At 50.2% G+C, this 16,612-nt stretch overlaps 1 protein-coding gene across 4 annotated transcripts in view; it reads right to left on the reverse strand.

The window, feature by feature from the left end:
* Positions 1–16,612, reverse strand: part of LOC119394510 (protein roadkill) — a 253,116-nt gene that overhangs the window by 22,967 nt on the left and 213,537 nt on the right. For 3 of the 4 annotated variants that reach the window (XM_037661823.2, XM_037661821.2, XM_037661818.2), the window contains one exon: positions 4,750–4,868. In XM_037661823.2, coding sequence (XP_037517751.1) covers positions 4,750–4,830 — 81 coding nt within the window. In that variant the 5' untranslated portion in view covers positions 4,831–4,868. Of the gene's footprint in view, positions 1–4,749; positions 4,869–11,780; positions 11,922–16,612 lie in introns of those variants that run through there. The other variant, XM_037661824.2, reaches the window with a different exon arrangement.

Consider the following 16,612-nt stretch of genomic DNA (forward strand, 5'->3'; position numbering starts at 1 on the left):
AAGCTCACCTAAGTATAACTCACTCGAACTGACTCAGACTCGCGGCTCAATCCAAGTCTGGGTGGGTCAGTGAGTCGACTCACGAGTCCACTAGCGTATAATTAGCTTTTTCTATCAGGATGTCAACGCGCTTAAACGGCAATATCTCGCGCAATCAGTGCTCTATGACACACATTTTTATCTCGTACCTTCACATATGAGTTATCAGTGATTGCAATCCAGTAAAGACATTTTCATAGAAAGATATGACTCAAAGGAGATATATTTATCAAGAACTTCCTCTGAAAAATTTTGGGGGGTGAGGAGGGTCAGCACGCCTCTGATCAATAAAAATTAAGCTGGCGTATGAACGCTAGTGTGTTGAAGTATCTGTGGGTATCAACGTGAGCCATCATAAGGCTGATAGTAATGCTGAAGTTGAGTAGTTATCACTGCCTACTAGGGCTGCCCTGGTTGCTTGGATGAAAGAGCACCAACACACACCCCTGGTGAAGTCAGCTGGCCTTGGAAATTTGCAGAAAAGGCAGAGACTGCCTTTGTTCCTGATCCCCCTACGGGTGGTGTCCTTGAGCATGCCTCACAGGATGACACCAGCTGACGGTGCCTCGCTCACCGCCGGGACTTCTCCCACCAGCCAACAAGAAAGTCCCGGCGCCGGGATTCCCCCTCCCGCGTGAGATTTATGCTCCTCCGGGGTTCGCGACCTTGCAGTCAAAGAGGCCGTTTTTCATCGCCCCGACACACGCCTTCTCGTCGGCCGCACCGCATGACGCGAGCGCCCGCTCAGGCGCGCTCAAACTGCGGCTTTCCGGTGCACCCAAACTTTACCCCCTCGTGTAAACGAGGGCCTAGCCAGTGCAGCGCGGAAGGGGACAACGCCCGATATCGCTTCTTCTGACAACAACGACCAACTGCCACGGCAGTGTTTGAGCGATACTGCGCCGGAATGTGCGCGAACTATTTATATACACTGGCGAGTTGGTTACCTTTCGAAATGAGAGCCCGTAACGTACAACGTTCGCGCGATTTCCGTATTATCGGGTCACCTCCAAGTGACGCACGAAGCGAGGTGCCTCGCAGTGCGCCGATGAAATGCAGCTACCAGTTACAGTCGGCTTCAAATCAAAGCGTACAAGCTCTCGCGAAGCCAACATCGATCGGAGGGCCCAAAAATCGGGCGCACAGCTCTCGCGGCCAGGCCCGATCGGAAGGCCGTTGTTCAAGGACAAGAGAAAGCGGCGAAAAAAGGAAGACACCTCGTCCGGCTGACCTATTTCAGGAGACCACAAGGTCGTGTGACCGCCTGGTCGCCAGATGGAAAAAAATAGACCTCAGTGTTGCGCAACATTTGGCCAGCTTTTTCCGACTTGCCGGACGTTTTCGCCACAACAAGCGGCAAAGTGCCTGCAGCGAACGCCGTTTCGTGGTCTCAACCGCACCTCTCGACGCGACAGCCGTTTCGCAGACCAAGTGCCCGCCGCCTCTTCGGGGAGGCCGCCGTTCACACACGCACAACAGAGGACCGCGTGACCTGGCCGCCCCAACAACGAGGGGCGTCGGGACGCGAACCTTTTGTGCGAGGGTGACCCGCTTCTTCCACCGCACTTGCGAACGAGAGAGGCTTCTCTCTCCATTGTAGCACAGCGTGGTGAGACACGCGTGACCCGACAGCTTCGAGCGCTGTTCCTTCCGCAAGCAATTTTTTTCTGCCACGCCCTTGGCTTCTTCGCACACGGGTCTCGGAATTCCGTCACTATCGTAATGCGACCAGGAATCGAACCAGCGACCCGGCGCTCAGCGTAACGGTGCCGGGCACGACCCAAGCAAGGCGACCGCAGTTCGTGGGCACGACCTGGTTTCCAGGTGGAAACAACGTCCCAAACTACTTCCGTTCGCGTGGTCCGGATACGCGAAACTACCGGATCATCGGGACAAAATGCCCCGACCGAAAGACGGACTCGCCTCGGCCGACGCCGGGTCACGATCCCGTTTCCATGCCGTATCACTGCGACATAAGAGAAAAAGTTTTTCTCCACGCTTTACCGGAAACGAGTTTAGCGCTTGCGTCACGCCCGAATGCGCGATAAGCTGAGAGATACGGCAGTCACGTGTAGGGCTCGGGCGAGGGTCTAGTATAATAACTTGTTGAGCGAGTTGGTTTAGCGCTAAAAAGAGACATGTCTCTCACATGTGTCTGCCTTTTTTAGCGCTAAACCACGATGTTAAGTCTATAGTACAAATTCCGAGACTCTCCTGCTCGCTCAGTCCATCACGCAACGGGCCGAGTAGCACACAGCTGACGTGCGCGTCGAATATGACCGCATCCTGCGGCTTGACCGAGAATGTCATTTGACGCCCCGCAAACGGTTCGGCTACCGAAGCACGGCAGCCTCCGCAGGTGGCGTAACCAGAATTTTTTTTTTTCGGGGGAGGGTCGACCACCCTTTGTGCACGTACGTGCGTGCGTATGTATGTGTGCGTGTATATATACACGTGCAAAATTGAAAAATTTCGGTGGCGGGGGGTACCCCCGCCTCCTTCCTGGCTACGTCAGTGGCCTCCGCAACTAAAGAAATAGTCCCGCTCATGCACTCAAGAATGTTCTCCAGCTCAAGTCTCGAGTGCGCGCCCATTGGTGCTGGCTTGTGCGCATCCACCTTTGAGGAGACCTCTAAAGTTGTACCCCCCTATTAGCACCGTGAACGAACACTGGCGTCGCTACAATCGCGGCTCTGTGACGTCATGGCAAGGACGCTCGTATGCTCCGCCGCCGCCGAGGACCGCCGGTCATTTCTCCGCTTCGGAAAGCAAATCTCGCAAGACAGACTGTGTAAGTTTTCATTACTATGCAAAGTTAATCAATCTTCAGCAAGTTTGGATAATAAAGCTTAGGATAGGCAAACACCCGTCTAAGCAGCAGCATTACCGTAAAGGTTGTGATGTTCAGACAACAGCAAGAGGTTGGTAGTTTTCACTGCGTATTCCAAGAAAACGGCGCTAAGAACACGTTTCTGCTAATTACAGCGTGGTTTAGACTTTGCAGTATAAACCTAGCTGGGTCGGGAAATATTAATTAAATGAGGGCGTTTTAATTGACTAACTACATTGTGGTTTATCGTGCAGCTTATGTCCGCCTCCACAAATAATCTGGGTGATTTGACAGAATTCAGTTTTCTGCCACAGGAGATACTGATACTTGGAGCAAATACAGATTTCTTCTAAACAGCCGTCAGTGAATATGTAGTCGTACCCTGCTTTGCACGAATACTGGTCAGATCTGCCGCTGCGCTGCAAACAGTAATCTTCACTTCATGGGGAGCTTTGTCGGTATATATCACACTCGTTTGCCAAAGAAATGGCAGAAAGTCAAAATCAGCATTGTCAACTGTTTCAACAGCGCACTCAACGACGTGGCCTACACCATCAATGTCATCCGACTCAACGCGGCATCGACTCACACACCTCAACTGTCCACACACTAGTTGATGTGGCTCAGGGGTAATGAATTGCAAGCAAAATTAAACGAGCTGGTTATCTAAAATTGTAAGTACGGGTCTCACAGCACCGCTGCTACGATATTGCATGAAGATACAATTTGACAGCAAGAAGGTTCAGCAATTAACGTCATCTTGTTTTGTAGAGAACAGAAGCACTAAAATTACTGCGAGAAAAATGTGAAACCTAACGCCGGGGCATGCAATAAAACACACAGAAAAACTGATACAACAGCTGGGGCGGTGTTCTCAGCCAAGCGAGCGCTTTCGAGACATTTTTCCAGGACTTGAAACTGCATGTGTCTTTGCGACCGAGTTTCGGCATCTGTGAACACGATGTCTGCAGATATGCAGATGAATTCTATGCAATTAAAACCTGTGGAGGCGACACAATCATATCTTCTAAAAAAATTGCCAGAGAACAAAGCAACGTAATAATGTAAGAAACATTTTTTTTCTTTTTTTTTCTGTGAATGTTTGAACCACGATATGATACATGGATCCGTGCGAGTACCACACAGTCATGTACAAAAAGACAATGCGCGATTCTTCAAAAGCCACGCTGTCTGAACCAGTTGTGTAAATTAAGCTTGCTCCCGCGTTACATTAACGTGGTCTGAGTAACTTGTTTTGCAATATGTGTACGTTTGCACAAGGCTGATTATTTTCCTATATGATACGCCACTGCCACAGGGTCAACACACCAAGTAGTCTGCACATTTGACAACTCGCTTTGTTTGAAAGGCAAAGCTAATGGAAAAGTAACTCGGCGATTTGTGTGTGTGTGTCTGCCTTTCATAGTAACAATCTGAAAGTAACAAGACAATCGAACACCCCTTTGAGTTTGCCAGCTGCAAGGCACATGTGTGGCATGCAAATGGCTTCACTGTCCTTTGACAGAAAAACCTTGCAGCTCCCATTTCCCACTACAAAAACTAATTATTAAAACGCGCACGTCAACACTCTATGCGTCATTTTTTAAATTCGTGCAACGTACGGTCAGCCGGCACTCACGTGACATCACAATCCGCCGCGACAGTCGAGGTCAGCCACATGCCCATTTGCCACACGAGCCATTCCTTGATCGGCAAGCGCGCATTCGTCAACGTCTAGCGGTTCTTCATCCGTTCCTTCTACGCGCGATTTCGGCGAGAAGGGAATCCCCAATTGTACTAGCAGGAACAACACTGGGTCCCTTTCAAATAAGGCACCAACCGGTAATAACTAGCGAGACATAACACGAACGAGGGCTCACCTGCGTGTAGCACCAGCTCTCGGCCACGGGCGTGTTGACTTCGCTCTGCGGAGGCGGAGTGGGCAGGCGGGGAATGGCCATGCTGCTCGACGACTCCGGCAGCACCTCACCGCGCGCAGCTGCAACGGAGAACGAACGGCGAGTCACCACACGTATTCGGCCATACACACACACTTCTAATCGCTCGGTACACGGGGGGTGCCCTTCCCTCGGAGAGAAAGGCGACCCAGTTTCCCTCGGAGCGCAGGGATGACACAAAGGCAATCCCCCACAGGCGCCTCTGTTTGCGGCCACACACTTCCCCGGGAGCGAACTTTTCTGCTCGAGGCGTGACCTACATTTTGCGGCGGCAGACAGGAACGGGAAAAGAAACGCGGCCCTGGCTCGCCTTCAAGGTGGATCTTTACGTGATTTTTTTTTTATATAAACATTCGAGTCGGCAGACTTGCGTACCAACTTCACACGCGACTCTTCGGAGCAACCCACGAGAAATGTCCCCCCGACAGCGCCCTTGGGCACGCAACCCGATTCGGGAAAGAGAAGCACTTTGCGATACGCCAACGAATGAAGTGCCATGCAGTTTCGGCCCACTAAAATTTGCTCGGCAAGGGCGAAAGGAATGAATCCTACGCAAACGGCCCGCTTTGGGAAGAGCCAGTGGAGCAGACGAGGGTACCGTGCTCGAAATAATCTGCAAGCAGCGCTACGGCACCGAGAAATCGCGACCGCACAGGCGCGGCCGGAAGACGAACCCGGCTGCTGCCTGGGCCGTGACACGCGACCAACCCGCATTTCACACGCACCGACCTCCGGGAGTGGTGCACTTGCATCGGTGCGCGGGACGAAAACGTTGGTCCAGCAGAAACTGATAGCTCTTTTAATGTTTTGTTTTCGGCAAAGAATAAATGTGTGCAAAAACGGTTTGACTGAGGACTACACGCGCGAGTTATCAGGTGCGACGCCAGCAAGAAGCGGCCCTTCGCCGACTTTGGGAGGGGCGCCAACACGTCATTCGAGAGTGCTCACCTCGGCTAGATTCGGGGAATTTCGGTTTCCGAGCGCCAATCACTAGTGGACGGAAACTCGGGCACCAGCTAAATCTAGGTGTAGCCCAAAAGGGGAGGCCGTGAAATAAAAGCTTTCGCTGGCCAACAGAGAGTCTAACGAGCGGTTCAAAGTATCGCCAGGGTACGATGTACCGCACGGTTCATCAATGCCACCAGCAGGGACGAGGCGCGCACAGAAACAATCGTCGTAGGGAGGGAGGAGGGGCCGCGGGCAAGGGACCGACCGTGGCGGCTGGGGTCAAGGCCGGCCCGCATCGAACCGCCCGGAGGCCCCTCGGCTGCGGGGGACGCCATCTGTCGCGACATGTTTAGACAAGGGGCCCCCCCCCGAAGAATACTCGCACCGCGTCGTGGGAATCTCGCTTACAAGGGTGCAATCCAGACTAAATCGAGACTTTTATTTTACGCCACGTGAATGCACCCAAGAGCCATTTTGAGACACAGTGAAGACACACGCTGAAGAGTCTGTCGCCGTCAACGAGAGAAACCAGTGGAGGCATAGTGGAGGTTCACGAACACCGGAAAGAGTTGCGCGCCACCACGCAGTTTCCCTTTCCACGTGTGGCGCAAGTGAAAAGAAGACGGGAGGCGAGGCGGCAGCGGGGTCAACTGTAGGCGACCATCGTGAGGCCGCTTTGTCTGCGAAGTACGCAGTGGTGCACAGCGGTGCAGTGCCACTCCGAAATGACGCGGGGTAACCAATCTTTTAAAGGTTATCTATAAATGTAACAAGGTAGTTATAAAATGAATATAGACACAACTGGGATTTAGACAAGGCACGGCACACCCTCTGTCACCTTTGCTGTACCTACAAGGACTAGAGGCCAAATTAGAGAGGAGTGGACTTGGCTTCAACCTTTCTTTTGTGAAGCAAGGCACAGAACACTCATTACCAGCACTGATGTACGCGGATGATAAGAGTATTAGTGGCCGACAACAGGGAAGATATGCAGGGATTGATATACATTTGCGGTGAAGAGGGAGTCGGGTTAGGTTTAAAGTTCAGAAAACTACAAACTGCCAGTCGTGATTTTTAATGACAACGAAGGCGGTGAGAACAGGCCTGATACAGGAGGTCACGCGGGAAGGTAGTGGATAAATACAAATATCTCGGCATGTGGACAAACAACGGGTCTCAGTACCCTAGACAACACGAAAGACACGTAACGACTGAAGCCAACAGGCATGCAGCTGTAATGAAAAATAAGGCACTGGTACGACGTAGGTACGACGTGATGAGAGCGACTTGGAAAGGGGTCATGGTTCCCGGTCTGACGTTCAGCAATGCGCTCTCGTGCATGAGATCAGATGTGCGAGAAAAGTTTGAAATTAAGCAACGCGGCAATAAGTATGGTTGCTTTGGGAGCTCACGGGAATTCGCCTTTTCGGTCGGTTTCAATATTGCGATAGAAGCAGCACGTGTTGCACCCAAGAAACTTCCGGTCACTTCAATTATCACTCTCGAACGCCGAAGCAGAAAGCGGATATTTTATGTAGTGCCAAAATAAGGAAAGGCTCTTTTTCCGCTTTCAGGTAAAAGGAAGGCGCTTAAAGTGAAGCCCTATCTCTTGTGATGTTGCGTGTGCAGCTTAGAGGAATATTTATTTAAAATTTTTGGCCACACACAGGGAGAAAAGTGTTGAAAATGTGCGGGCTACTCGCTAAGGCGCGGGTTCCTCGCCAATGCTACTAGGCAACGCCGGCGCACAAAACCGGAAGCCGTCCGGCAGCTGTGTGTATGAACAGCGAAAGGGTCTATAGACGACCAAATGAGGGGCCTCAGGGTGACATGGGATGGACATCATTCGAGTGCAGGTAAGCAAGAGAGAAGACCGACTGAGAGAAACGGGGGCTACAGGAGGAAGCGAACCAGAAAACTGTCAAGTAAATACTTGGACAACAGCAGGAGACCAAGCGAAGAAGAATCATCGGCCAAGAAAAGGGTTAAAGAAACGCGGAGGGGCCTGTGCAAAATAGGGATGCTCACTGCAAACGTACAGAACTTTGAAGCAGGAAATTGCCAAAGATATGATCAGCGATAATTCTCGGGGTAGTCCTCTGCCGTTTGAAGTCGAACCGAGCCAAGTACGATATGGATAGCCACACTTTGCGGTGTGCGTGGAGAAGAGGAGCTGCAAGCCCGATACTTTTCCGTAAAGGGCTTCACCCACGGTGTTGGAATAGGTGGCTTCGCCCTACAAGTCCAAGACAATGGGGCTGAGTTTTTCAAAGCATTGGGGTTTAGCGTCTACCGTGGGCTGCAGTGTTCCCTCTTGCACGACAGTTAGCGTTGGGAGTGAATGTTGTATCGTCATCTGGGCTGCCGAAGTGACACACCGGTACAGCAACAACGTTATTTATTGCCAGGGGTTAATATACTGCGGTGGGCAAAGGGTACAAGGGGGTGTGTGCTTTGATAGCACCAAGGGTGCTGTGTGCGCATAAGAAAGTGCACACGCGCTGATATGATACAAATGTCCCTCGAGGCGGAGACGGGGTCGGCAAAACTTTAGTGGAACGACGAGCGTATCGATACACAAGACAAAACACATGGGGCACCAAGGATTACGCCACACTTTGGTTATATACGTCAAGCGGTTAGTTAAACGCCACTGAAAACTTCATTTTAAGAGTCTCGCAACGTCCATGCGACCGCGAAGACTACGCGATCATACACCGTATTCGTTGGAGCGAGCGGGAACAAACGCTGTCCTACTTCATCCGAAATGCCGTGCACGCGGGACTACATTGTAACATATACGAATACTTCTCTGCAGGCCTTTCGCGTTGCAATGGACTGAACCTCGCATAACTTGCACCGAAAGAAGCAGCAATTAAGTGGCATCATTCGTGCAAAATTTTCTGACTAACAAATTTAATTTCGATGCAGGTCTCTGACGCCGGTCTACAACCGGTCCTCGCGCAAAGCGGTTTAACATTTCTAGAGCTGCGTCGGGATTGGGGCAACGACAGTACATGGCTTCCGAAACGGGACATCGCAGGGCTTGTCTCTTCTTCAGTGATTACACCAGTGCTATAGGCCGATGCTGTCTCGTCCCGTGAGGCGTTGGCAAAGCTTGAATGAATGCCTGCGTCACGGTAACACGACGAATCGTTTCAATCGAAACACTTCCCGGCGAGTGGCACGTGCCGGCAGTATTTTTTTTCCCTACGTATTCATGTTATCGCTTTATCACAACGTAAATGCGACAACGACACACCAAGAGATGGCAATCATCGAAAGCAATTTTGTCGGTTGTGTTTTGAGTCCCCTCGCGATTGTTGCAGATAAGCTCATTGCTAAATTACACCACCAGGGCGGCGCAGAGAGCGAGCGGTTCATATTGGTTATCAAGTGCAATGCGGATCGGCCTGCCCCATAAAACAGCAGCAGTGAATGCAACGGAAGAGCGAGTCAGTCGGTGTAATAACCCCGCCGCAGTCGACGAAGGACGACCACGCGGTGCCGAGAACAGGAAATCTCGCCGAAGGAAGTGCCCTTCTCATCGTCCGGGAGGAGGAGGAGGTCATCGCGCAGCACGTCACACCGATGTGCGAGCTGGAATTTCGAGATAAGCTGTGGGATAGATTTGTGTGGTGGACACACACGCACCATCTACGAAACAGTATCGACGGATGCCTCGAACATATTTAAAATCAAGCTTAAAGTGCGCGTCGCCCCACTCCACGCGCCTTTGGTTTTCGCGTAAACAACCAGCCGCCACCTGCGTCACGAGTTTGTCGTGGCTGCCACGATCGTTGCGGGCGCTCTCTCATAGCAGACTTTTTCAACGGAAAGAAGGAGCAGACTTGCACGGGAGTACAAAGGCTGATTGGGGTGGGTACGCGTATTTACAACGTCTCAGAGGGCATTGTAGCAGCAGCCAAGCCTTCGTTGAAAAGAGTTGTCAACGCGGTGCTCATGTGCCCGCGATTGTGTGTGCTCACGTGTAGCCAGCTATGTTTACATGAAAACCACTCTGGGAAACCGAAACTGCGGACTGGGCGCTATAAAACCGTCTCCAAATAAACGGCCGCACGCTCGAGCAAACCAGCTTTCCAGCCGCCGTGATAAGAGGGTCGTTAACTATTTATTGCAACAGAAAAAAACAAGATGCAAAATTTTGGTGCCAGTACTCCTTTGAGGTCGAGCGGGCTTTCAAATTATATGCGTCACTGTAGGGCCCAAACTCGATTTAACGATATCATGACCACGCTCGAATTGTTTCGTTAAATCGGGATGTTCGTAATATCGAGACTTCTGTCCATCGAACTCGAAGTGTAAGTAGCGACACCCAAAAGCTTGCGATGACTCCGCGAGGGAGGACGTACGAAGCCTGGTCACGCATGTAGCGTGAACGAAAGGTGAACGAATGTAGCGATTGTGCGAGCAGATTGAGAAAGAGAGCTCATGATTTGTGGCTACACCCTTTAGATCGGGCGGGCACAAGGTTGCATCTTAGCCGAAAAGACAGAGCAATGCTAAAGATAGTTGTCGGGAGAGGATCACCTGTCGTCGCATAAACCACGAAACAACGAAAGCGCAACCACCGTAGTGTTAACGCGATAGTATTTACAAGGAAAATAAACCACCGCCGCCCACAGCGCCATCGGACTGTTGAGTCCGTTGTGCCGTGCATGTGCGCGGCGTGCAGCCTTGACAAAATGAGAGTACGGTATTGACTATAGAGTAGCGGGGCGTTTCAACGCGATAACGTTACAGTGCACGCTCGGAGAAAAACTCGTATATATATGCCAAAATTAGAAAGAAATCACCGCTTCCAACTTGGTTAATTCGGGTCGATGACAACGCTGAACCCAATGGATACCAGCTGGGGAATAGAACTTTCTTCGTTAGACTGAGAACTTGGTTAAATCGGGTTCTGTTAGATCTGGTTTTAACCGTAGTTGTAAAAACAGTCGCTGTCAGGCTACGAGTCTCCTTTTGAACAAGCTCCGCGCGCGAGGAAGTTAGGAGCGCCCTCGGCTGCACCTTGCAGCATGAAGACGATGAAAACAACCCGGTGTACCTAAAGCTAAAAAAAAGAAAAAGTAAACGTGGCCAGAATCACCTAGGTTATCAGTTGACAATTTGATTTCCGGCGCGATAGGCATCGAGGAATGCCACTAGCAAATCGTGTGACGCACAAGAATGCCGATATATAGCTGAAGAGCGGGTCAAAACGCGTGAATGTGACCATCCGTCATCAAAACGTCAAAAAGAGCTCGGAGGGCGCGGCACCTGAAAGACAAGCGATGGGTTCCTCGGTCGATATTGCCTCATTTCGAGGCAGTGCCCAGAATATAGTTTGCCAACATCAGCTCATAAGCAGGAATAAAAAGAGGCCACAAGAAGCATTGTTAACTGCGTGTCTCTGGATCACAATGGGCACCCCATAAGGACACGATCACCATTGTGTTTCGGTCACCGGACTCGGAGCGCCTCGTTGGGCTTGTAATATTGAGCAGAAGTGGCTCCGTGATCTCTAACAATGTAGTGCCTCGCGCAAAGCGGTTCAACAGTACTTCTAGAGCTGCCTCGGGACCAACGGCTTCCGCTCGATTCACGCTGGATGGCTTATCTCTTAGGGGCAGCCACGGGGAACGAAAAAAAATTAACGCGCGCGGCCAACACCTGCGGGAAAACATGGCCGAGCTCGCGGAAACGCGGGCAGCGTGTGGATACTGCGCGTGCTAAGATATCGCGCGCCACCCGAACGGCGAAGCGGTTGACCGGAGGGTCGCGCCCACGGCACTGAACGCACCAGCAGAGACAAAGAAAAAGAGTTGCGCGACGTGGTAAGGTCTCGCTGGACGACCAATGTTAGCCGCACGGCGAACAAAGGACGGCCAGACGCAGCAAATAAGTGGGGCCGTAAAATACGAGCACCTCTACCGCGTCTACGAAGCCAGAGCGCGGCTCCCGGAACACATCGGCGGGCACTGTGAAATCGCTGTACTCACGGCACGAGCCAGTCCTTGCCAGCTGGCGTCCCCATCTCTGGGCAAACGTGACAGCCACTTTGCTCTCAATCGAAGCACCAACACAGGCACAAACGGAGCACACACCGTTTCCCACTCAACCGGCGGCACGGACACATGCGAGCGAGCAACGCGCCGACGCGCGCAATCCTCTGCACCGACTCACTCGAACCACCCGTCAACTGACGCCCTGCCGCTGGCTCCGCGCGCGGCCGCCGCCATCGCTGCTGCGGAAGCGTCGCCAGCGCCTCCTCCCCAACGTCGCGACAGTGGCGCCGCTCGCCAGTGGCGGCGGAGGTCGATTTGCACATCATCGTGGCCTCCTTCCTCTGAACGAACATCGCGCGGAGCGGCAGTCGTCCGATCAGAGTCGACGGGCGCCGAAGGTCGAGGATAACTGCTCCCGTACGCAGAAATATATTGCCGTATAAATGTAATCAATCCGGCGTACGCAAGGTCATCGCTTGTCTCGCGCCAATATTCCGATATTTTGTCACGTGTGTGTCGTTGTGAAAGCAAGCAGGTATCTACATACGAATCGAACGTTGCCAACGGTATTTTTTGTCTTTTCCCATTTCCAATAAATTAGAGCCGAGGCAGGTCGCGATCTTTCCCTGCTGAACGCTTCGAGTGAGTCTTTATGCTGCCACCCGGCTGGGACGCAGAAGTGCTGTCCCATAACATACCTGCCATACGCCGTGTTCCCGCATTGTACATGAGGCGCCCCTTTATTATTCGCGCATGAAGCACACCTTGGAAAGCAACGACATCTCTTGTTACGTGCGTCGCCACGGTGAATGAGGGTTGGAGAAATCTCGCGGTCTCCGCAAATTATATCCCACGCTGTGCCCAAAGGAGTGGTCACAAAGGGCGCCCCGAAACACGACATCAACGGGCAAGGAAAACGCGTCCACATTCGGGTGTCGTGGAGGGGCCACCCTCACGATGGTCCTTGAACCCAGTGGTCAAGCGAAGTCAGGCCCGAGGCATGATGGCAGTTTGGCGTCCGAGCCATGGGGCGTCGCTACCGTCGAAACGATCGCAGCGAACCTGGTACGGGCGGGGATTGAAGGCCTCAGTAAGCCTAATTAAAATAAAATAACGCGGCCACGGTAGTACACAGTAGTAAATAAAAACGTGCTTCTGCATTAAACTATAACCAGCCACGAGTATTACAAGGCAAAGTTTTAAAGAAGTTTTGTAAACATGACTGTGCGTGGCTCCGCTAGGTACCGCCGCCATCACGCCTGCGCAGCGCACAAGCAGACGACGCGCAAGCACGAGAGCGCATAGAAACGCAAACTTTACCACCGCAGCGAGGAGCAGCGATGTCGCACCTTTATTGCGGCGTGAAGTGGTGCGATTCCTCGGGGAATGAAGGCGAACACTTCTTCAGAATCCCTGCTGACCACAGGTATTTATACTTTCACTATTATATATTTCCCAAGATGTTCGCAAAGTTTTGATTTGACTGTCGTTGACCGTTATGATTTGAAACTGCTGAATGAACAGCGAATTTTCTTGCTGCCATTCGTTGCTGCAGCTATCTGTTTGAGAAATGGTTACGATAATAAGTTAAAATTAGTGGGCGGGCTGCAGTTTGTGGCTCGACGCGCGTCACCTCTCAAAAGCGGAGCTGTTCGCTAGTTATGGTTGCTCACGTTAGTATATATGTGCGTGCCTCACTGCCTGACGTTACCTCTACTATCTCATGAAATCTAACCAGTTCGGATTACCGTGTCATGCAACCGTGTCTTCAGGGTGTTTTGTTACGTGTTACTTTAACTTATGCGTGCTAGTAACATTAACGGAGTGGGATAGTTGTTGTGCTCGCTGCAGCTGTTTTTTTAAGCGCTTTAATGCGTGCGTATACATCATGTCCGTGTAGTTTATGGGTGGTGCTCGCAGCCGACGAAAGTATCGCTCGCAAAGTTATTGCGGAGGCCCCAGTAGCGAACTCGGGACACTGCCCTCAGATTCGAATGTGTGCTGCGGTGTTGCACAAGTGAAAACCACCGCGTTCCTCATCTGTGTGTCTGTTTACACACCGACCGCCTGCTCGGATTTTTGTCGCCGTAAATTGTCCGCATTCCTTCCCTTCGGCGTACCTTGCCGCGCTGCTCGACGGGGGACCTTGAACCAAGCGTGATACCCACCTGCCCCTTTTCGCTCTCGGGAAGCTACCGGAAACAGTTTCGCTTATCTCTTCATTACTCCCTCGTGATGCTTCCAACGGGCGAAGGCATGGCCAAGCTCGGTTTTGGATGTTCATGAAACAGGCCGCGCTTATCGCGCGGGGCCACTTTTTTTTTCCCTCTCTAATCTGGACCCATCCCCACCGCCACCCTTTCACTTTTTTGTATATTTTTTTCAATGCGCTGTTTGCGCTAGGCGTTTACACACCATAATTCCTTATAAGCTTTCAATATCGTTTCGACTCGCAAAAGCAGTGGAAAAACAAGAACTCGATCGAGTTGTGTTTCATATATCAAGTTTTAATTCAGAGAATATTGTCGGGATATATGTAATTATCTGTAATTATAATTTAGTGGAGATTAAAAGCAAGCACATTTATTAAGCTTAGTGCCATGCCTTTAAAAGCTTGCAAGTGTATTTACTCTACCAGCTGTTTTTTCACCGTAGGGTGACTAAGTTCGAGTACTTTAATTGCAGACAACCAGTTTACTGCAAGCGAGTTGCCGTCCCTGCTGCTGAGACTGCCCCCTAGTGTGGAAGGTAGGTGTACCGAACAAGGATCTGTTTCACATTTCTGCTTGGAATTAAAGGGTACAGAATATTTGGTTGGTGGTGCCACTGTAATACTGCACGAATAGCTTGCAAAAAATAAAAACAAAGAGCGGTACTATTTTGTATTCTACACCTGCACACTCGAGCAGATTGTTCTCTGAAATTAGAACAGTAGGTAGAAATGCCACAGCTGTTTTTCAATTACCAGTGCTATGAGAACAATTGCTGTACGTAAACCTTAAATGCAGGAAATGTACTCTAGGGGAAAAAAAATGTTGTTTGCTTGCACTCATAGAGAAGCATTTTGCATGCTTTCCAGTAAAAATGTCTGAGTGCACTGTTTACATGGTATGGATGAACTGATAGCATGCTGCACAAACGCAAAATGAAGAAACAGGGAGATAGAGCAGCGAAAATGGCTTTTGGCATCTCACAGTATAAATAGTTTGTACTCTGTCCTGTTTCCGTCCTTGCTCCTCTAGTGTTTGTGGAGTTCGGTATGAGTTCACAACAAACCAACCTCCCTGCAAGAAAACTTTGTTGCGTGGTATAGATATCTTTTCTTTTTCTACATCAATGCATAGACTCAGTGCTTTCTTTGTTGAGCTCATTCCATAGAGATGAAAACACTGAGTAGTTTTCCTCAGGCACATGTGAAAATTGCTCCATAAGTCTGTTGTTCAGTATTCACACGTGCAATGCAAAGTGAGGGTATTAAAATACCTGCTTGCCAGCCTTTTATAGCATATTTATTTCTTTTTCAACAGCCGCTTCGCCAAGCACAACCACAAGAAGGCCCACACCACCGTCACAGGTTTCACCAAGTGATGGTAAGTGCAAAAAGTGAGAGAGAGAATTATTGCAAAGTACACATCCTGTATCTGCATAAGGAAGTATGGACCAGTAGTCTTGATGTTTTCCTGGTAGATATGGACACCTAAGCCTGTGTAATATTGTCACAACCTATAATGTTGACAAAACCATGCATATAGTTCAGGGCCTGCAACCCGTGATTTAGTTCACGCAATTATTTATATTTCAAATATAAGGTGGGTGCAGTTGGACCTACATGGTTCACACTGAAAATTGTGCTGTCCGATTTGTTGTGATGAGAGTAGCTCTGCGAGATAGGCCAGCGAAATATGATGCACAATCAAGGTGTGCATTCATGTAAATGTGGCTTATGCATCCCAGATAGCTATTTATGAGATGAATAATTCAAAATCCTCCACTTTGTAAATGTCATTGCCTCTGTTCAGCATTTCATGAAATGTTCATTTTTGCAATGCTTTGTGATATTTCGTTAATCATGGATGATTCTTTGAAGATAAAATGCTTGGAATGTATAAATCAATTATGATTCCTGTCTCAGTCGCAGAATACACATTGCTTCCAATGAAAAATGGCATGGCAGCACATAGTGGTCCGTATATTAGTAGCCCTGTGATTGCGCCCTGAGAGCTTAATCGTGATTTTTTTTTTCTCTACAAGACTGATGAAAGCCTATACCTTCGCATTCTTCCATGTCTTTTTTTTTCAGCTGAGCCTAGTCCGAGCGGCCTCCAATTTTCCAAGGAGGGCAGCAGCGCGGAGCAGATGCAAGAAACGCCAAGAAAGTGGGCGAAGAAAACGCAGCTCTGTGCACACCCTTCGCACCAAAAAGAAGCTGCTAACACTTCACTCACGAAGTGAAAGGTACCGCAAGGCAGTCGGTCAGATGAAAAAAAGGGACGAGGCGAGGCGAGTAACGCAGCAGGAGGTTTTAAACAAGTTTGAACCGGATTTGTCAAAGGACCTTTTTTGAACTGCTTAAAGCACGAATCAGGCTTGGTACATTCCCCCCAAAAAAAAAACATTGGTCCAAATGGATGAAACAATTCACTCTCAATTCACGCTTCCTCAGAGAAATGCTTCACTTGCCACATGTGCGGACACTCAGGTGCTGGCTGGCAGACATCCCAATGACACCTGGTATCATTCCAGGTGCCATGGATGCAATAGAATCAATCATTAAAGCTTGGCCTCTGCTAGACAAAGCATGCTGTCTTTTATTCGATTAAATAGCC

Source organism: Rhipicephalus sanguineus, chromosome 5, assembly GCF_013339695.2.
Source record: "Rhipicephalus sanguineus isolate Rsan-2018 chromosome 5, BIME_Rsan_1.4, whole genome shotgun sequence".
NCBI lineage: Eukaryota > Metazoa > Arthropoda > Arachnida > Ixodida > Ixodidae > Rhipicephalus > Rhipicephalus sanguineus.